Source organism: Dendrobium catenatum, unplaced genomic scaffold, assembly GCF_001605985.2.
Source record: "Dendrobium catenatum unplaced genomic scaffold, ASM160598v2 fragScaff_scaffold_1637, whole genome shotgun sequence".
NCBI classification, from domain to species: Eukaryota; Viridiplantae; Streptophyta; class Magnoliopsida; order Asparagales; family Orchidaceae; genus Dendrobium; species Dendrobium catenatum.
In genome coordinates, this window is record NW_021320099.1 from 241549 (window position 1) to 264436 (window position 22888).

Here is a 22888-nt window from a genome sequence, read left to right on the forward strand (position 1 = left end):
CTAACCTACGGGTAATCTAATCGTCAGTCAAATCACAACACAGAATACAATAAAAGTAAGTAAACAAACACACCAACAATTTTATAACCAATATGCAGTGAAAACTGAGAAAGCCCGTCACAATGCAGTAAGGAAATAAATACCGGCCTAATCTAAAGCTAAAGTTGGTTGTCCTAACAAACAATTCTAAGTGTGTGCAACAGGTTGTGTGGTTTTGATATGTCCTAGGTCAATTATTGGCTAAAGTTTTCTAATTGATTAAATTTTAACTTAAAAATATTCACTAATTCTAAGGTGAGGTGTCACTAAGTTTTCTATGTTATATATTTCTATCCTAAAGTGTGCATGCACCCTAAGTCTAAGTTTTCTAAGACTCAATCCTTAATTTTTGTCCTTAAGTGTCACTACTGTTATATGGGTGAAAAATTTGTTATTACTAACCCTTAGGACTTTGCGCATGTGTAAAAGGAGTTTGGGGATCTAAAATAAAACAAAAATAATCCTAATAAAATTAAAGTTACTACAAGGACCTAAAATGGAAGGTTTACGCAAACCACATCAAGGGGTCCCTAAAGGTTTTCTAAGTTTAGAATACTCACAGTCACCGGGGGCTACGAACCGGTGGTTCCGCCCGTAGCACCTCTACCCGGTTGGATAGAGGCGACTGACGCCATTAGCTCCTTGTACTTTTGTTCCCTCGACCGGTACCATTTCTCACAGTTTATATCAATAAGGAAAAGAAAACAGGGAGTGAGAGATCGTGGGCTGGACGGGTCTTAATCTAACCGCCGGTGGTTCCGCCCGTAGCACCTCTACCCGGTTGGATAGAGGCGACTGACGCCATTAGCTCCTTGTACTTTTGTTCCCTCGACCGGTACCATTTCTCACAGTTTATATCAATAAGGAAAAGAAAACAGGGAGTGAGAGATCGTGGGCTGGACGGGTCTTAATCTAACCGCACTTAATCAAAATCTCATTTCAAAATAAATTGATGGCTAAGATCAATTTATTCCTTAAAAGAGGGACTTTAGGGGTTGATTCTAATTTAATTAAAGATTAAACCAGACTTTATTAAATGTGAATTTGGGGTTTGATTGATAGTTGATTTGATTTTAACGGGTTTGAGACGAGTTGATTTGATGTTGAATTAGATTTAGATCGAATCAATTTAGATTATATTAAATTGAGTAGATCGAAATCGACGAATTATAAATCGAGTTTGATTTGAGTTCATTTTGGAGTTGAACTAAATTTCGATTCAATTGATTTTGATTTGAGTTGGATGATAGGTCCGAGTCGATGCTATGTCAGTGGGCATCCACCTAAAGGAATAACCTATGGGCGACGTCTATGCTAGGTTACGAAGACCTAGGCGCTAGAGTTGAATTCTAGGGAAATTAACCTCGAATAATGAGGTCAACAATTAGTAAAAGAAGTACTACAATTCCCATAAATAAAACCAGAGTGCTTCCGAAGCGTGGTGGAACATGTCTTCATTCTTCCACTTCACCTTCAATTCTTGATCCATATGTTTCTCTATATCTGTCTCACTGTTATAAAACTTTTGATGATAAACAAAATACCTTTAGTATCCCTGAAACTTTAAAAACGATTTTTCTATTAGCAGAAGAAATACAAATCATAGGAGAAGATCCAATTAAACATTGGGATAAAAATCAAGAATATGCAGAATTACTTATTATAAATCAAGATTTAGTAATAAAAAATAAAGAATTAGAATACTCACCTCAAGGCAAAGAAGAATTCATTAATCAAATAAATGAATTAAAAAAATTATGATTAATTAAACCATCAAGATCACCTCATAGATCAGCAGCATTTATGGTCAGAAACCATGCTGAGATAAAAAGAAATAAAGCTCTTATGGTTATTAATTATAAAAGACTAAATGATAATACTAAAGATGATGGGTATAAAGTCCCTGATAAAGACATGTTAATTAATTTAATCCAAGATAAAAAATATTTTAGTAAGTTTGATTGTAAATTTGGATTTTGGCAAATATAACTACATCCAAATTCTATTCCTTAGACTGCATTTACAACTCCAATAGGTCATTATGAATTGGAAATCATACCTTTTGGATTAAAAAACGCCCATAGTATTTTTCAGAGAAAAATAGATAGAATATTTGGACATCTAGATTACGTATTATATTGATGATATTTTAGTAGCATCTTATGCTCTTAAAGATCATTATAAACATATTGAAAATGTTTTACAACTTTGCATAAATAATGGTATAATCCTATAAAAAAAGAAAATCGAAGTAGCCAAAGAATATATTGATTTTTTAGGACAACGTATTGGTAATGGAATAATAGAATTACAAGATCATATATATCTAAAAATTTTAGATTTTCCTGATAAAATAGAAGATACTAAAGAATTACAAAAATTCTTAGGACTCTTGAATTATGCTCATCCATATATAAAACATTTAAGAAAAACCATTAAATCTTTATATAAGAAGACTAGTAAAACAGGACAAAAATATTTTAATTCTGAAGATATAAAAATAATTCAAAAAATAAAAAAACAAATTAAAACACTACTAAAGTTAACTTTACCTCTAGAATCAGATTATAAAATAGTAATAGTAGATGCATCCAAAGATGGTTGGGGAGCTGAATTAAAAATAAAATCTTTTAAAGAAGCTTTTCAAATAACAGAAAAATTACGTCGATATGCTTCAGGAAGTCTTAAACAATTATCAAAATCTTTATCCTCTTTAGATTATGAAATTTTAGGAGTAATAAACGCTTTACATAATTTTAAATTATTCTTACAAAAGGAATTTACTATAAGAATAAATTGTGAAGCTATAGCTCATTTATATAAAAACAAAAATGAAAAGAAGATATATTGTAAAAGATGGGTAAATTTTATTACTAGAATAGAATGAAATGGTTATAAAGTAAATTTTTAATATATAAAAGGAAATAATAAATTTCTAACAGATTTTTTATCACGAGTAACAAGAACTACTGATTATAAACCACCTTAGCTTTAAAATTACAAAAATTTGGGCGTTAAATAAATTGGTCATTTTTAGCTAATCATTATTTTATTTCTTTACAGGAATCAATGGATCCTTCTAAATGCTCTTCTTCACAACCAGAACCATCATTTGCTAATATAATTCATTTTGAACAATTAGTTTTAGCTAATAGACAGAGAACAAATTTATAATTCCGACCCAAAGTACCTATAGTAAAACCATTAAACATTTACCAAATTACTTTATTAGACAATTTATGATGCAATAAGTCCGATACTAAGACAATGATACATAATTTAAATTGCTTTACAATATGCTTCAATGGTATAAATAGTCAGATAGAATTTTTAAATAATGAAGTTAACAAATTAAGAGCAGAAGTAAATATAGGCAATATTTCTTTTGTTCCAAAAACTCCTACAAATTTACAAAAAGTAGTCATAGCCAATCAAGAGACAAAAATCAAAGAATTAGAAAAAAATATAGAATTAGAAAAAGCTAAGATAGTAGAATTACAAAAATAAAATGATGAGATACAAAAATATCAATATTACTTATCTAATATTATTTTAGATATATCTGAAGACAATATGTTAAAACAATATCAATATATATATCTTCCAGAAATGTATGAAAATATAAAAAAGAAATATATACAAAAAGACTCAGATGAGCAAAGAAATTACCCTATCATATTTATCTAATGAAGTGGTTTATGGAATCTCTTATGTTATGAAGAATTTATACTTTCAAAAAAGTCCTCCATGCCTTTGCAAAATATGTCTACCTGGATTATACATGATTCATTTTTCTCTCAACCTGGCATACATAAAGAATTTTAAAAAATGAACTATTCATAACCTATTGGAATATGGATTAGTAAGGAAATTGATAATCAGCAGAGAAGAAAAGTTATTTGAGCAGATTGAATGTATCGAACATAAGGAACTCAAGAGGATTATCAGGCAAATCTTTGAAGACTATTGAATCTATTCTATTACTTTAATAATAAATTCAGTTGGACCAGCATATGAAGATTTAATGGATAGTGTTAAACATATTATTGAAATCCACAAAACTCCAGAAAGTTTTGAAGTAGAACAATTTGATGAAACACCGCATGAGATTATAGATCCAGAATATCAGATCAATCATTAAATTACTACAGAGCTCTTCAGATTGCACAGTTAAGCAATGGTTTTACAAAACCAATCTTTTATATGAATCTTGCCTATCAAGACAAGAATTTGATGATCTATATGCATAATAAGATGATTAAGGGACCTCTGTTCAAGTTCCAGTATTATGTCAAAAACATAAATTTAATTAAACATGTCAAAACATTTGCCTCCCATTTAATGGTTGCTAAAGGAGATTACCACACTTAATATCAAAACCTAACTTCTAAATAGAATATTCAAGCAGAAAAAGATAAGAACGACTGTCTGTGGATAGATGTGATGGATGATGAAGCTTTGATGAACATAGAAAATGCATTGGAAGGATAAAAGATGCTCGGATAAGTTGATAGGCACAAAGATGATAAGCATGAAAAATATTCGTCAAACATCTGCAACAAAAGTACAAAGTTACTATTACCGTACTTTTTACTGTAGCATTTATTAAAATTACTATTTAAAAATCATGAGCTATACCTCTCATGGTTTCTGATTTTTATTTTGTTATAAATAAGTATCCCGTGATATAATGTGTGGATGTATGAATATTTGAGCATATAGTTTAAGTGTGAGAGTGGAGCTTTAGTTTTTCTGCAAGCCTTCTTTGTCCCAACTATTCTCCTGTAAGTATTTCATATCTTTTATAATAAAAGTTTAGTTTAATATTTAGTTCTTTTCTCTTTCGTCTCTGACTAAATCTCACCATGAGTGAGTAGTCAATTTATTTCTCCCCTTTGGGAGATATGCTTTCTTAATCTTTGTTGGCAAAAATTTCATCAATGAAGACAAGTTAAAATCTTGTTTTATATTTGTGATATATGATTTCTTTTTGATGAACGACATAACTTTTGACCGCTATGATCGAGTACAGTTAAGTAAAATTTCATGAGTTTGAACCCCAGAAGTCCCCTTTATGCTTTATCTTTGGCCGGGAGAAAAGACTCATGAACTTTTGAAACGGCTATAGCATCGGTGTATGTCAAATTATTATCGTTCATGTCACAAAAAATTTATATATCATAAATAATAGCTACAAAATTTTATTTTTTTTAAGATTGATGATGAGGCATCAAATAAAATTTAAGATAAGCAAATCTTTCCTTCGGGAGAAATAACTCTAAAAAATCTTGATATATTCATAAAAAATATTTTTAGAAAGATGGTCTTCCATTTCGCGACGACATACATGTAGAAATTAGAAATAATTTAGCACCTATACAAATTGATATTATAGAGAAACTTAGAAATATAAATATCGAAGTAGATGATATTTTATTAAAGCATTTAAAAGATGAAATAGAAGAAGTTACTCAAGCCTTGAAAAGGCATATAGATCGCAATCCTGATTTAGATTTAGTTGAGGAAATTAGACAATTAAAAGAAAGAATACTTAGATAAATTAGAGAATTACTTCATAGATAAAAAATGAAAAAAAAAATTATTAGTTAAAATACTAGCCAACGTTTTCGTGTTAACAGAAGTATTAGTTATGAAGAAGCCACTGTAAGAACTAGTTATAGTAATGACACAACCGAAAGTAGAATCAAGCATGGTAGTGATCATCTTACGATTGATAAATCTAGTTAGACACACAGAAAAATAGTCATGATAAAGAAAAATAAAAATAGAAAAAGAAAGAAAGATGATAGTTACAATGAAAATAGAAATGTAGAAACTGATTGGGAATATTACGTTGAAGTAATTTAATTATCATAATCATAAAGAAAATTTTGCCAAATTGTACTTCCCTAAAATTTAGGCAAAATAGTAAAGCTGGAATAAAGTTTTCTAGCTCTAAAAAAATCTAACCAATAAGATTTAGATATTATAAATGTTTACGGTTAGCTAAAATTTTATATTACAATGAATAGAACATTAGTCTTATGCAAATTTATGAATAGTATATTAAAAATTAGCAACGATAATTTGCTTCATGCGAATTATAATTTTAGTGAACTAGCACTATTATTATCTAGAAAATCTCGAAATGGTATTAGACTTAAATTTGAAAGATTATGGAGCAAAAAATTATTCAATATTTAGATTTATAATTACCTCAAACTAGAAAAAATATGGTTATAATAGAAAATTATAAATTTAGTTGTTATTTCAATACAAAATATAGGCATAGTTTGCATTGCAATAATATTTCTACCAATAGTATTATTGATTTACTAATTTCTTTATCTGAATCTTTTCAATTTTATCGAGAAAAAATCTATAGAATTATTGAAAAAATTATAAATATTATTATTATTAAAAAATAAACTTTAGAAGAAGTTAACGAAAGAATAGTTTATATTAAATCTCAAAATGATAAAATAATAAGTAAATAATTATTTTACTGAGGTAGAAAATCAAAGTTTAAAAAATTTAATTACATTAAGTTTAATTAGAAAAATAAAAGATGACTTTGATCAATTAAATGAAATAAAAATCAGTTTGCAAAAATTAAATATTAATTTTAACGAATTAATAGTGCTATTCATAATATGGGTTTTCTAGATAATAATAGTGCTAGTTCACTAAAATTATAATTCGCATGAATCAAATTATCGTTGCTAATTTTTAATGTACTATTCATAAATTTGCATGAGACTAATGTTCTATTCATTGTAATATAAAATTTTGGTTAACCGTAAGCATTTATTATATCTAAATCTTATTGGTTAGATTTTTTTAGAGCTAGAAAACTTTATTCCAGCTTTACTATTTTGCCTAAATTTTAGGGAAGTACAATTTGGCAAAATTTTCTTTATGATTATGATAATTAAATTACTTCAACGTAATATTCCCAATCAGTTTCTACATTTCTATTTTCATTGTAACTATCATCTTTCTTTCTTTTTCTATTTTTATTTTTCTTTATCATGACTATTTTTCTGTGTGTCTAACTAGATTTATCAATCGTAAGATGATCACTACCATGCTTGATTCTACTTTCGGTTGTGTCATTACTATAACTAGTTCTTACAGTGGCTTCTTCATAACTAATACTTCTGTTAACACGAAAACGTTGGCTAGTATTTTAACTAATAATTTTTTTTTTCATTTTTTATCTATGAAGTAATTCTCTAATTTATCTAAGTATTCTTTCTTTTAATTGTCTAATTTCCTCAACTAAATCTAAATCAGGATTGCGATCTATATGCCTTTTCAAGGCTTGAGTAACTTCTTCTATTTCATCTTTTAAATGCTTTAATAAAATATCATCTACTTCGATATTTATATTTCTAAGTTTCTCTATAATATCAATTTGTATAGGTGCTAAATTATTTCTAATTTCTACATGTATGTCGTCGCGAAATGGAAGACCATCTTTCTAAAAATATTTTTTATGAATATATCAAGATTTTTTAGAGTTATTTCTCCCGAAGGAAAGATTTGCTTATCTTAAATTTTATTTGATGCCTCATCATCAATCTTAAAAAAAATAAAATTTTGTAGCTATTATTTATGATATATAAATTTTTTGTGACATGAACGATAATAATTTGACATACACCGATGCTATAGCCGTTTCAAAAGTTCATGAGTCTTTTCTCCCGGCCAAAGATAAAGCATAAAGGGGACTTCTGGGGTTCAAACTCATGAAATTTTACTTAACTGTACTCGATCATAGCGGTCAAAAGTTATGTCGTTCATCAAAAAGAAATCATATATCACAAATATAAAACAAGATTTTAACTTGTCTTCATTGATGAAATTTTTGCCAACAAAGATTAAGAAAGCATATCTCCCAAAGGGGAGAAATAAATTGACTACTCACTCATGGTGAGATTTAGTCAGAGACGAAAGGATTAGGGTATAATAAAATTGAAGAAGCTCGTAAATTAATTTTTTTAAGCTTATTACATCAAGTAGTTGAATTTAATCGATCATGACATCTTTCTTAGCTCATCGAATTATGCAATGGGTCTTTTAATATAACTAATATAGGATATATCATAAATACTTGAGGAGATTCAAAATATAATTTATTATAAAATTCTTATCTCATTTTGTCAATTCTCTCTCTCTCATCTATATATATATATATATATATATATATATATATATATATATATATGTGAGAAAATTGTATATTTACCTTTTGGCAAATATTTTGGGTATTATTATTCACCCTCATTATTATAATTTATCCTCAAAATTCATTGTCTTAGTGGTCATCAAATAAATGAGGGAATTTCAGTCTAATGTCTTCTTCCTTCTCCCAGGTTGTCTTTTTGTTGTTTGGTATTTCCATTCTTCTCATATGTAAGGATCTGATGTTTTCTTAGTTGTTTAATATTAAAATCTAGTATTATTTCTGGTTCCTCAATGTATGTCAGATTCTTCTGTAGCTCAATTTCATTATGTGCAATTCTATGATAGATATCTATAACCCATTTCCTTAATAGTGACAAAAAATATTATGAATATTTGACATGTTAGCTGGAAGAGCTAGCCTATAAACAATCTTACCAATCTTCTCAATAGCTTCAGAAGTTCCTGTATACCTATGACTAAATTTGCCTTCTTGCCCAAACTGGCTATACTTTTCATAGGTTTAACTTTCAGAAATGCAAAATCACCAACTTCAAAGTCTTCTGCTCTATACTTGGGGTCATAATATTTTTGCCGCTGATGTTGAGTAACATTCAATCTATCTCTAATTAATTTTAGATTTTCTCTATTGCTTCATCAACTAGTTTTGCGCCCATTATTTGTCTTTCTCCTACTTCCACCCAAGTTAACAGAGTTCTACACTTTCTATCATAAAGTGCTTTATATGATACCATTTGTATACTTGATAGATAGTTATTAGGAAAATTCTATCAATGATATGTGGTCTTCCCAACTATATCCAAGATCCAAAGCATATAGTCTCAACAAATCTTTTAATACATGAATCTTTCTTCAGATCGACCAATAGTCTGAGGATGGAAAGTTGTATTGAAATGCAGATTTGTGCCCAAGCTTTCATGAATGCTTTTCCACGACCTAGAAGTGAATCGACTATCTCTGTTTGAAACAATAACTTTTGTAATACCCTATAATTTGACAATTTCTTTCACATACGGGCATGCAAAATTTTTATTGAATCAGTTTGTTTAATAAGAAAAAAGTGATTTTGTCAGTCTATTCATAATCACCTAAATATTGTCATGCCCCTATCTGGATATGGAAAATCCTACATTAAAATCCAATGCAATATCTTTTCACTTTCACTCGGTGATATGTAGTGATTGCAATAGTCTATACTAGATCATTGATGTTCAACTGTCACAATTTGACATGCTTCAAAATTAGATACATATTCAACATCTTTTTTCATACCTGGCCACCAAAAAATTAATTTCAAATATTTATAAAATTTGGTACTGCCTGGATGAATTGTGTAGCTAGAGGGTGAGCTTCCTGCAAATTTTTTTTCCTAAGTCTTGATCGCTAGGTACCAACAATTTAGATTTTATAATTTCATCAACATCAACAGTAAAGTTTGGACTTTTTCCTAACTGAGCCTAATTTATTAATTTTGGATACTCACCATCAATCTTTTGACCTTTTTTAATACAATTTGTTAAAGTTGATTTTACTTTCATATGATGCAAGTATTCCATATTTTTAAAATTTTTAACCTCCAATTATAGATTCACCATTTCTTTGATCTATTAAACTTCTTTAGTAATCAACCAATTCATCATTCCTATGGATTTGCGACTCAAAGCATCGGCCATAATGTTAGATTTTCCAGGACAATACTGAATATCTATATCATAGTCCGTGATTAATTTTAACCATCTTCTTTTTCTCAAATTTAGTTCTTTCTATGAAAATATGTATTTTAGGCTCTGATGATTAGTAAAGATTTTACATACTTCATATAGGTAATGCCTTCAAATTTTCAAAGTAAACACTACTGCTACTAGCTGTAAATTATGAGTAGGATAATTTTTTTCATGTAGCTTTAATAGTCTCGATGCATATGCAATTCCTTTCTATTTTGCATTAAAACACATCCTAAACACTTAAAAAAAAGCATCACTGGAAATCTGAAAATTTTCTATTCTAGATAGAATTGCCAGCACTGGTGTTGTAGTCAGATGCATCTTCAAAGCTTGAAAGTTCTTCTCACACTCTGCATTTCATTCAAATTTAACATCTTTTCCCATCAGCTTAGACCACCTAACAATTTGCGAGAATCTTTTAACAAACATTATGTAATACTCAGCCAATCCAAAAAAGATACGAACTTCTATAATAATCTTTGGTGTGGGCTATGATGTACGGACATGACACAACATGGACACGGGATACGATTTTGTTTTAAATATAAGATGTGGGTACGATGCTGACACGTCATTACATATTTTTTTATATAGTGTATAAATATTCATGTAACATCATATTATAAATGACAAACAATAATAAATGAATATCATGATAACTTGTCTAGCTTATAATATAAAATGTTCAGTACAACCACAAATAATCGTTCAAGCTTCAACAACTAGGATTAGCTTTAGTGGTTTGTTTTTGGCCTTCAATATCATCATCATCATTGAATATCATTACTTTCAACTCTGGTTTATCAAGATAAAGATTTGCAATAGTTCATTGGATATCATATAATGAAAGTTTGTTCCTCTTTATATCTATTTACTTCTCTCATTCGCTAGTTCTCTCTCTTAATATTCTTTAACCTCTAATCTTAATCACAAAGAATATATATATTTACTTCTATACTTCTCTAGTTTTCTACCATAATAGTTCATTGAGTATCATATATTAATTTTTATTCTATTAATTTTAAATCTTTTGTATTCTAAATATTTTCTATATCATTCTAACTTTTAACCTATTTCAACAAATCCCATCAACTAGAATTACTATAAGGCATGCACATAAAGATCTTCCATACATAATCAAAATTCTTCTTATTTAATGTCACTTAAAATTGCAAACATAGGTAGGCATAAAGGTTTTCAATAATTATTACTGCCTCAGAAAAAAAGGGTTCATTTTCTAATAATCATGCCTTTCAATAATCGTATTGATGCATATACGAGCGATGTGATCTTTTATTTGATTTAGTAAATATAAAACTAAAAGAATTGTATAATTTAAAATAATTTTATCATAAAAAAATATGAAACGCATGTCCCAGCTGTGTCCGACACGTGTCCCAGCCATGTACGGCGCGTGTCCTGACTGTGTCGGGTTAAATTTAAACATTATTTTAATAAGACGTGTTTGACATGACACTGCATTCTCTCTTTAAGAGGTGTATCGGTGCATCATAGGATGTGGGCCATTCCATGATTGCTTTGACCTACTGTGGATCTTCTGAAATTCCTTTATTACTGATAATATGACCCAAGAAGGTAATACTTTTAAGACAAAATTTACATTTTGAATATTTTACATAAAGATGATTTTTACTCAGTTTTTCTGAAATAATCCTTAAATGCTCAACATGCTCATCATCTGTCTTTGAGTATATTAGAATGTCATCAATGAAAATAATCATAAACTTATTTATGTAATCTATGAAAACCCGATTCATCATATCCATGAAAATAGTATGAGCATTTGTTAACCCAATAAACATTACTATGAATTCAAAATGATCATTTATGGTCCAAAAAATTATCTTATATCTTATTCTTTAGCCTTTATCGAATGATACCATAATCTCAAATCAATTCTAAAAAATACTGGGGTACCTGCTAACTAATCGAACAAGTCATCTACGTGTGGTAGTAGATATTTATTTTTGATGGTTACTTTGTTCAACTCTCTGTAGTCAATACACATTAACATGAATCCATCTTTCTTTTTTAACAAAAAATACATGTGCACTCCAGGATGAATTACTGATAAATCCCTTATCCATCAATTCCTACAACCGAGCTTTCAACTCCTACAATTCTTTTGGAACCATCCTATAAGGAGATTTGTATATTGTTGATGTCGCTTGTTGCAATTCTATACCAAATTCAACTTCCCTTTTAGGTGATAATCCAGATAATTCTTCATGAAATTCATATGCAAATTTTATTACAACTGGAATATTTTGTAATGCCTGCACATTTATTTAACACATCCATTTTAGCTAAGAACCCCAATTCACCCCTCAGATATTTACACATATTTTTTGTACCAATAAGAGAGGATATTGCGTTCTTATCATAGGGAAAGTAGGTCATCTCATTTGGCAAAGTAAGCTTCTTTTGCTTTCAATATGGCAAACTATTTAACTAGCCAATCCATTCACAAAATGATTTCAAAAATTTTAATTGACCCTGATTGTTAAGATTCATAAAACACTTCCTATTGTCCTTTAAACTATCCTTCATTGGCATCATAACATGTAAGACATGTGTAAATCATATAATCTTCAACAAATAAATCAGAATAAAAATTTTTAGAGATAAATGATTAAGATGCACTAGAACCAAAAAGTTTTCTGCCAAATTTATTGGAAATTAAATGTATGCCTGTAACTATCTCCTCTGAATTTTTAGCTTTCTAGGGTGTGATGGTAAATTCTCTAGCTTTCACTGTTAGATTACCTTTAATATCTAATATTTCTCCTCTCAACTATGCTGGTGAGTTTCCTTGAACTACTGGTTTTCCCTGAAATTGAGTTTTTCCTATTTGATTGCCTTCTAGATATCTCCTATGTTATCCCTGCTCCTGATATCCCTATGGCCTGGCATTTCTTCTTTTCTCCAGAGGGTAGTCCACATTGCGATGACCCAGTTCACTATATCTAAAACTCCTTCTAGAACCCACTAAACATTGACTAAAATGCCTCTTCCCACACTATTCAAAAAGAGGTTTCTTAGGCTATATTAGGTTCTGCTTATTATCAAATTTTGGCTTCTTGTTTTTGAATTGATCATCTTTTTCAAATATCTTTTTACTTGTTTGCTGCTGCTCCCAACTGTGCTTAGAAAAATTCAGCTCATTTTTTAATTCTCCTGGCTCTCTCTACTAAGATTGAGAATTTACTAATATCAAAAGGAGCCATTGCTCATCTTAGATGATCCCTGAGGCCTCTCAAAAATCTGTGACATTTTCCCTCCTGGTTCTAACATAATGGGGTGTATATCGTGATAGGAAATTAAACTCTGCTTCATATTTCATAAATGTCTTTGAACCCTGAGTTTTTTTTTAAATTGTCTTGCAGAACTAGTCTGTCAGAGGGAGGAATAAACTGGTCTCTGAATATCTCACAAAATCATTCAACTATATACTAGTGATAGGTGTCTATCCAAATTTTTTTAAATGAGAATTTGACTTTTAACAGGACACAATGGTGAAAAAGGATTCAAGTAGCCGACCCCACGTATGGGACAAAGGCTTGATGTTATTGTTGTTGCACTTGTCACCATCTTTCTGCCTCACCTTCCAGAACAAAAGTAACTAACATAACGACCAATCTTTAGTCATTGTTGGATCACTTGCACCTTTAAATTATGTTGGTTTAAAAGTATGGAATAGCCTCAAATATTGATTCAATTGATTGCAAAATTCAGATCTGGGTCCACTACTAATTGAAGATTTCTTTATAGATGTTATTTTATCCACTACTAGTGAGATCAGATGCATAATAGCATGAAGTTCTTTAGATTTAGTCCTCTCATTTATTCCGATTCTCTCAGAGTTTTCAATTTGCCTTTCAGTTTCTGTATCTGACCTAGATGATTTACCATTCAGTGTTTCTGACACTTCTATAGACATATTTATTTGAAATTATATATGGATAGATAATTTATATAATACTTGTGAACATTTTAAAGAATAAATCATCTTATACATATGTGCTTATTCAATTCTACTTGGATGAATGCAAGGTTCAATCCAACCTATAGCCTGTATAAATTAGATTCATTTTAATTTTATCATGCTTCATTTTTAAACTAAATTATGCTTTCTTCAGATTTAATTTAGCTTTGATACCAATTTTTATCACACCCCATTTTGATCACTCTTCAGTCAATCTGGAGTGTAACATATATGGAGAAGCTGAACAGATATATCTCTTACTAGCACCTATCCTAAATTACTTCTATCAGAATCATGTGAGTATGAAATAACCTATTCAGATTATCCTAGCACAATGCATTTTTTAGTTTTAAATATTTATCTACACATTTTTTTGCAATATAACCACTGCGAAAGTGCTAAAACTTAATTAAATAATAATCATTGTATAAGAAATAAGAAACATAAACTTTGCCGTCAAATCAAAATAATATTGGGATTTCTATAAAAATCATAAGCTATATAAAAAATCATTGAATATTTAACTTCAACATTTCGTATTATGTTTACTTTTTAATACTTTTAGGCAAATCATATGATGATTATAAGCTTTTGCGCACTTACAGCTCTCTCATTCAAGGTTGAGTCCAAATTCTTAACTTTTAAAAGTGAGAGTGCAATTCTCTCATTCAAGGTTGGATTTGAATTTTTAACTTTTAGAAGTGAGAGAGTTGGGTATCTCTTGTACGATCCCTAAGGCTTACCTCGTTAGGTCATTTATCTTTACTTGTGCGGGCCTACCTCTCATAATATGATTCTTATCATTTACCTTTCATTAGGCACCACATTTTCATAAAATATTACTATATATGCAGTAACTCAGCTAAACAAGTGTTGAACTCAATTGAATCAGTAAACAATTAACATGCTAGATGAGGAACTAATTGCTACCTCAATTATATAAAATGCTCTCATTTTTTATACCATAGAGTATCTCACCTTGTTCTCTAAGATATTTGGATAAATTTGTTCACCTAAAATACCCCCTGCCTCTTTTCCTCTTGTATACAACTTAAAGCATAAATATTTTTCTTTCATACATGCACTCTAATACAAATTCAGGCTATATATAAAAAATCATACAAGTTTACCTCAATTGCACTGCTACAAACCAGCCACAAGATCCCATTAGGCCATTGCACGCTTGGCTTAGTGGAGGGAGGGAATTCTGCTACAATAATAAAAGTTAATTAATATTTAATTAACTCTTCATTACATACTTAAGTTTACTATATATATATATATATAAAGCTTATAATTTAGGTATACTTCTATATATGGGAATAAATTTGATGTTTTTTGTATGTTAGAAAAGAGGGTAAAATTGTATGCTTACTTTTTGACAAACATTTTGGGTATTATAAAGCTAGCCATCAAAGAGGAAGAAGTTGTGCAAATCAAGAAAAGTCGCCTAGCAAGTTGGATCGACCACTACGTTGAATATTTGAAGACTTGAATCATCAATGCTGAAGATGACAAGTCGGGGCGATTCAAGATCAAAGTAGCAAACTATTTACTCTTAAGGGAGGAGTTATTTAGAAGATCGACAACCTCAATATATTTAAATTATGTACGAGAACAAGAAAAGGAGACAATGTTGAAGGAAATTCATTCGGAAAAATGCGAGTCATTCTAGAGGTAGACACTCGCCCATTGATTTTTTAAACAAGGCTATTTTTAGCCTATCTCGAGGAAAGATGCCGAAGAATTCTCTAAATAATACTTGTAATATAAAAAATTTGCCCCATGTAGCTTCAGCAGTTACAAAAGCTATAGAACATTAATAGCCCTTGGACATGCATGGTTTGGGGCATGGACTTTTTGGGATCATTTCCTCCATCCACAGGAATAAGGAAATTCATCCTGGTCATGGTCGACTACTTCACCCAGTGGATAGAGGCCATGGTGCTTGCTCGGATGACCTCTACCATCGTGAGAATTTTCATCTAGATTGACCTCATCTGCCAATACAACATTCCCTTCACCATCATCATTGATAATGTGCCCCAATTCACATACCAGAGCTTGAAAAAATTTTGCAACTCATAGGGAATCCACATCAAGTTCGTCTCAGTCCACCATCCTCATATCAATGGTCAAGTCAAAGTCGGCAACGTGCTGAATATGAATCTCCTCATTAAGAACATAGAAGGGATTAAAGGAAAATGGGTCAACGTGCTCCCCTTAGTACTTTAGGTGCTCAGAATCATGCCTTCCTCAATAACTGGGCAAACACCCTACTCACTCTCCCATGGCCTCAGGCCATACTCCAGATCGAACTCAGCCTGTAAAGCCAGCGAGTGGTCATTGGTATCAGAGGTGGAGATTTTAAACTCAACGAATGGGAAGCAACCAACCAAGAAGGATTGCAAACGACAACTGATCTATTAGAGGAGCACATAGCTGAGGCCGTTTTAAGGCAAGAGGAGGTGAAAAGATTAAAGACCACTTTAAGGCAAGAGGAGGTGAAAAGATTAAAGACCAAATAGTACAACAAACATGTTAGGGAGAATGCTTCCCAACCTGACACCCTAATTTTGAAGAAAGAGGACATAGTCGCTTGTCATTCTATGATCGGCTAGCTAGCTAGCACCTAAGAAGGCTCTTACATCATCAATGCATAAGTCGGCCTCAACGCCTATCATGTACAAACACAACATATGAGAACTACAAAGAACGTGGAGTGCTGATGACCTGAAGACATTTTGTCCATGAATGGGAAACCTCTTTATTGCATTTATACATGTACTCTTTTTAAAAAGACAATATGAATTCTCCCTTCATTCTATTCATTTTAACTTGAATATACGAGTCCTTCGTATAAAAATGATAATTTCGTAATTCAAAAATACTCTTAGAAGTCGTGTAACCTTGAGATCTATAAATAATAGAAAGGATTCTCCCATACAGGACGGTTACTCAAGCACATGGGGAACTTGAGATGCCAAGACCTGGTTTGTGTGCAAACACACACATAGGCATGCTTCTGATAGACCTAAAAGAAATGGATTCAACGAGTCTTAGACACACGACCTTACAATAGTCGAATGTGACCAACTGTGGTGGGAAGCAATCAAGTCCCTACATAGGTTCGAGTAGTACTCCCTATAAGAGAGCCATATCCCTTAGGAGGCATTCAAGTCCTGTAGGCAAGTCAAAGCTCCCAAGTGAAGGAAAGTCACCACTCGAGTGAACTCCGCCCTTTATTCCTTACCAAGTAGCTAAGGCAACCCACATCCTGATATGAAAGGTTCTTATCATAATAAGCTCACCCTCAAAGGAATAAGAAGAAAGGGAAAATATAAGCATATGAATAATGAAACCTAAAGAGTCATCAAATCCTAACTCGCCCTTGCTCACCCAAAATAAGAAGCTACCAAATGAGAAATCGTACCGCATAGATCCATCACAAAATAAGAAGCTGGCAAGAAAGAAATCGGGACAGAACGATTTTGAATAGGGGTCTCGTTGAAGGATCAGACCCTCCTTATTCATACGGAAGCACATTGCACGTATACCGAGATGGTGATTTGTCCAGCATTAATTGTGAAGATCCTTTCATTATGACGAGATCTGCTTCTCACTCGCCCAAATCTCCTCATTTTCTCATCAACTTCCTTTTCGGGAGTCGTATGCGCTTTGTTTTCTCTTGTAAAATCACCATTGTGACGCAGTTTTTGTTTACTCAACATCGCATCAAAATAAACATGCAAATCCAAAGATGCTCATCTTGAAATGAAATAAGGGGAATCATTATTAAATAACATGTTTCACATTATAGTGAACTTGCCACCCAGGGGCAAATAAAAAAAAAAAAATCTTCAAAGTGCAGGTTGTCAGTTGCCATGAGGCACCCATGTATAGGATTGTTCACCATGGTTGGTGTTAGCCCACCAACTTGCTCCAAGCCTCCAAGTAGTCCGGCAGATACTTGCTGCTAACTTGGAAACTTCTCAACTTCACCTGCCCCATTTGGCTCTCTCAGACCGCACATCTTCCTTTGCTACTACCACCTGTCGTTGAGTAAAGGCGACCATCTCCTTCAACTCACCCACCTCTTTCTGCAGATTGGCGACGCCTCATTTCTTGGAGCAAGTATCTGCTGGACTCACCGATGCCTGGAGATTCATCATCTTCTCCGAAGCCATCAACGTTGCAGCAACTTCCTCTAGTGTGATCGAGGAGAGGGAAGTCAGAAGATTTAGGATAGGGGAGTGAGGCACTGGCATACCTCCAGCCTTGCCCCAGAGTTGCTTGCCTGTCAACACTTCTACTGACGCCTCCAACAAGCCTAGAGTCGGTGTTGCCACATCCTCGACGACGCCTTGATCCCCACTTTCCTTTTCAATGCAAAATTATATATATATATTACATTTTGGTCTAAAATTTTTCAATCCTAGCGCTACTTATAAATGTGGTCACTTATTTTTAGTCATATATCTACTTCAATATGTTGGGGAATTTAATCAAAATTTATTTTGCTTGTAGCACATATTAATGCTTCTTAAGGTACTGGTTTGATTAAATGCAACTTGTGTGGCCTAGGACTACCCATGTCTCCAATTTTTACTGCGCCCATTTAGTTCCATTAGATTTGAGATAGTGTAATCGATCTGCATTTTTACTTTATTTTTGGAAGGAAGCAAACTGCAAAGACGGAAGAAAAGTTATTATTTATGACTCGAGTTCATTAAACAAGCAAATATTCTGCTAGAGCATCAGAGGAACTTATAAACATGCTAAACAGTCTATTGATTATTAAAATTATTTTTCCAACTGTTAAGGATGAATTAAAACTTTAGGAAGTATCGATTTTAGGTGTTGGCGAGTAATAGGAAATACTTGAGATCAAGTATTTCCTATGCGTCTCTAGTGCAAATCTCCTCGCCAAATGCTGTCCCGCACAGGAAAACAGTGAAAAACAGCGGAAAAGTGGAGAAAACTGAGAGAAAACATAGGAAATCAATAGCAAATGATTGTATTCCACTAGTAGATGCAAGAGACAAGTAAGATACAACTTTCCTTCGATTCGAGAGGAAGGAAAAACTCTCCAAATCTCTAGCCGTAGTCTAGAGCCCAAGAACAAGAAAACCTAGATCTCAACAATATTCCAAAATGCAAGATAATCCCCCATTCACACCCAAAACTCCTAATTAAAGACAAAGGACAATTACAAACTTCCTAAAACAGCCCTCAACATTCAAAATTTCCCTCCAAACGCTCCCCAAACCCACGCGGCTCACCCCCCGTTTCCGCTCAGAGTCGCGCTCCGCCCGTTTTTTTCCGCCTGTAGAAACAGTGGACCGGTCCGGGCTGGACCGGTCCAGCCGGCCCCTCCTGGGCCGGCGTAACAGCGAGCACCTTGCATCAGGGAATGTCTAAATGAGGGAAATTCCGATATAGATGCATGACAACAGAAAAATTGCAGATGAAAGGTTGATAATTGGCTTTTAACATGATAATAACTTTGCATTCATGAATTAAAACGTTTAATTAGAGAAAGGATTGATTTGGGCCTACTGCAAATAAGCTCGACAAATAGCATGTAAGTTTTAGGCATCGTTTGAAAATTTTTGTACTAAAAAATTATTTTAGAAAGCAGTAAAAGGCCATCCCAAACGAAGCCTTAAACATAGTCATTAAGTTTAGTTAAAATGTTTCTAAATATCAGGAGAAATTTAACTGGGGCACAGGGAAAAATAAAGCTCGAGTTTTTAGATGTGGAATTTTTTAGCTCCAATGGAATATTTATTTTGTTCTTGAAACCCTAAAGAATATTTCTTAATATGTAAAATTGAGGGGGCGTTTTCTTAGATTGATGCTATCTTTAATCGGCCTTTGGCACTGGAGAAAGACAAAGGTACAAACTCTATAGAATGGCCTATGATTTCCTTTCATAACCGAGCAGAAACCCTAGCCATATTCAAGAAGCTGGAATCCACCCTCGGTATTGAAATATGATATTCCGATTATGGTTTTAGTTGAATGAAATTGAGAGTAGACTCTCCGCACATACACACTCGAGACTTATGCCTCCTGGTTTTTATAGTTTTTTTCTTATGCTTCATTTCCTCTGTGACTGTTTCAAACTGAATTAGCTGTTAGCCTTCTTTCAGCTAAATCTTATGGATGGACTTCTAAATTATTTATTCGCCCTACTCATTTTAATCCTAATTCCGTTACTCTTGTCGCCTCCCCTAACTTTATTTGTCAAGCTGTTAGGACAAGGCTAATTGAATGATGTCGGTGAATTTATGATGATAATATCCAAGATGTAGATTGATTGATTTTAGTTTGTATCATATTGTGACTATATTTCTTTTGGCTTATTTCAGTTGTATTTTAATTTTTACTGTTTTTATTTTACATATTCTACTTTTACCACAGCTACATACTGATTGGCGTGTTATTTATTTTCCTGAAGTTGCAGTAAACTTCAATGGCTGCTTTACCTCTGGCAACTGCTGAATTGTGCGATGCAAATCCCCAATTGATATTGAATGGTGAACTTCGCGCATTCCACCCTACCTTCCAGATCTATGGTCGGAGGCAGGTTTTCTCTGGCCCAATCGTGACTCTAAAGGTCTTTGAGGACAATGTTCTTGTGCGTGAGTTCCTCGAGGAGAAAGGAAATGGCAGAGTTTTAGTTGTAGATGGCGGCGGAAGCATGCGCTGCGCCATTTTAGGAGGCAATCCTGTTCAACAAGCTCAGAATAATGGTTGGGCTGGTATAGTTGTTAATGGCTGCATCCGCGATGTTGATGAGATCAATGGATGTGATATAGGTGTGAGAGCTCTTGGTTCTCATCCAATGAAAGCTAATAAGAAGGGTATTGGAGAGAAACATGTATCTGTAAACATTGCAGGAACCAGAATTTGTGACGGTGAGTGGCTTTATGCTGATACTGACGGAATTCTAATTTCTAGGTCTGAGTTAACTGTTTGAGCTTGCATGCAGCCTCTTTATTTCTTAGTGTCACTGGTAAATCCTGTCTGTTCAGCTTCCAAATTGCTTGTGTACACTTTGGCTGCATATTAAAGAAGGAATAATGTAATTCAAGCTTGCGCTGATGCAAAGTGTCAAAGCCAGTTATTTTCAGTGATGTCATCCGTCAAATTTTCGTGTAAATCATCTCAACATTTGATGTAACAGCTTTATCCACATATTTGGTTGAATTGGTACCATCAATTCGATTGCTCAACCATTGCTTATATCTGTTATTAATGATAAAAAAAACAATAGTTTTTCTTATGCATTTTTATTTATTTATTATTATTTTTTTTAAAAAAATAGGGGTATTCATATCCAATTTTATTCCAAAAATAGAAAGGTTACAAGAGAAATGAAAAGCAATACAGAAAGAGCTAATCATAGCCTAAGAAAAAGAAACAAAAATATTCACTAAAAGAAAAACCCTCCCAGAAACAACAGATCTTAGGAGAAAAAAAAATAAAAGACAGTCTGCCGATAAAAAGAAGTCGTAACCGACCAGCTTCCACCCAGAAGACCAATAAAAAGGAGACTTCACAAAAAATCCAAGCCAACAAACTTGCAATAGCAACCAAAACTTTTCTTCTTATCACTATCCCGAACCATTCCAGACTACCTGCAAAAATTAAAAACACAGTATCAGAATGGACAAAAAATCTTACCAGACTTTATTCCATACAAACCGAATAATACTCTGCCGATGAATTTTAGAAAGTCCTCCAGATTAAAAAATTCAGAGCACAACCACAGCGGCCCAAATAAGCCAAAGACCCATCATTCCCAAAACAGCATTAGGAATACAAAATTTCTAGCAATCCAAGACTTCCCATCCTGAAGCAGAGGAAGAAATAAACTCAAAATAAGGGGAAAATAATCATATTTTTATAATAATATTTCATTTCAATGGTTGCTAGATTAACCTTCCAGCAAAACCTGGTTGTTAAACTAGCCATCCAAAAGAAAAAAAAAAAAAAGAAAATGCCCAAACATCATCGTCCATCCAAAATTCCCACCGCCACATCTATATAATCCTGTGATGAATTTTGGGGTAAGAACTCCAATTAAATACTTTAGCTTGAACCTCAAACATGATATGATTATAAATGGAATCTTGTGAGCTGAATTTAATCTCCATTTTCTACAGTTTCTCTCTTTCCAAATAAAATAAAGAGAACAACAAATAGATAAAAAGTAAAGGTTTTTGGCATCTTTATTCCACTTCGAATTCCAAATAAAATCTAAAGTTTTCATAAGATTCGGTCTAAGCATAAAGAAATTAATATTAGGAACAAACTTAGAAATAATCTGAAAAGAAAATTCACATTCAAAAAATAAATGTCTATGACTTTCATACCCATTATTACACAGAATACAATTACTAGGCACCATAATATTCCTCTTAATCAGAAGATCAGCAGTTTTTAACCCATTCAACATAGCCATCCAAGTAAAACTAGAGAATCTTAAAGCATAATTTTTGTGCCAAACATATTTAAACCAATCAACCTTACTAGAATTAATAAAGAAAAAAGAATAAAAATTCTAAAAAACCGGCAACTTAACCATGTTCCAAGAGATAGCAAAAGCGGCTTGATTTAGAATAGAGATATTCAAAATATCCTGAGTTATGTTAGCCGGAATATAAGAGGGAATAACCTAGATACCATTTTCAATCCTATTACCCACCTCCTTATGGTGTAACATAGAAGCCTCATGATTAAAAAGAATATCCTTCATTGCCTTTCCTTTTACCCAAGGATCCCAAATAAGAGATAACTTACCGGAATCAACAATTTTAAAGGAGATATTATTTTAATATCTTTAGCAGTACCACATAGATCTTTCCAAAATTTTGAGTCTTTATGTGAGCAAGGCTTCCAA

General features: G+C 32.2%; 1 protein-coding gene across 2 annotated transcripts in view; it reads left to right on the plus strand.

Annotated features, from left to right (window-relative positions):
• Positions 1-21228, plus strand: part of LOC110099522 (putative 4-hydroxy-4-methyl-2-oxoglutarate aldolase 1) — a 27474-nt gene extending 6246 nt beyond the window's left edge. Inside the window, exon 2 of one of the 2 annotated variants that reach the window (XM_020826705.2) lies at positions 20441-21228. In XM_020826705.2, coding sequence (XP_020682364.1) covers positions 20456-20962 — 507 coding nt within the window. In that variant the 5' untranslated portion in view covers positions 20441-20455 and the 3' untranslated portion in view covers positions 20963-21228. The remainder of the gene's footprint in view (positions 1-20440) is intronic. The other variant, XM_020826706.2, reaches the window with a different exon arrangement.
• Positions 21229-22888: the final 1660 nt, after the last annotated feature.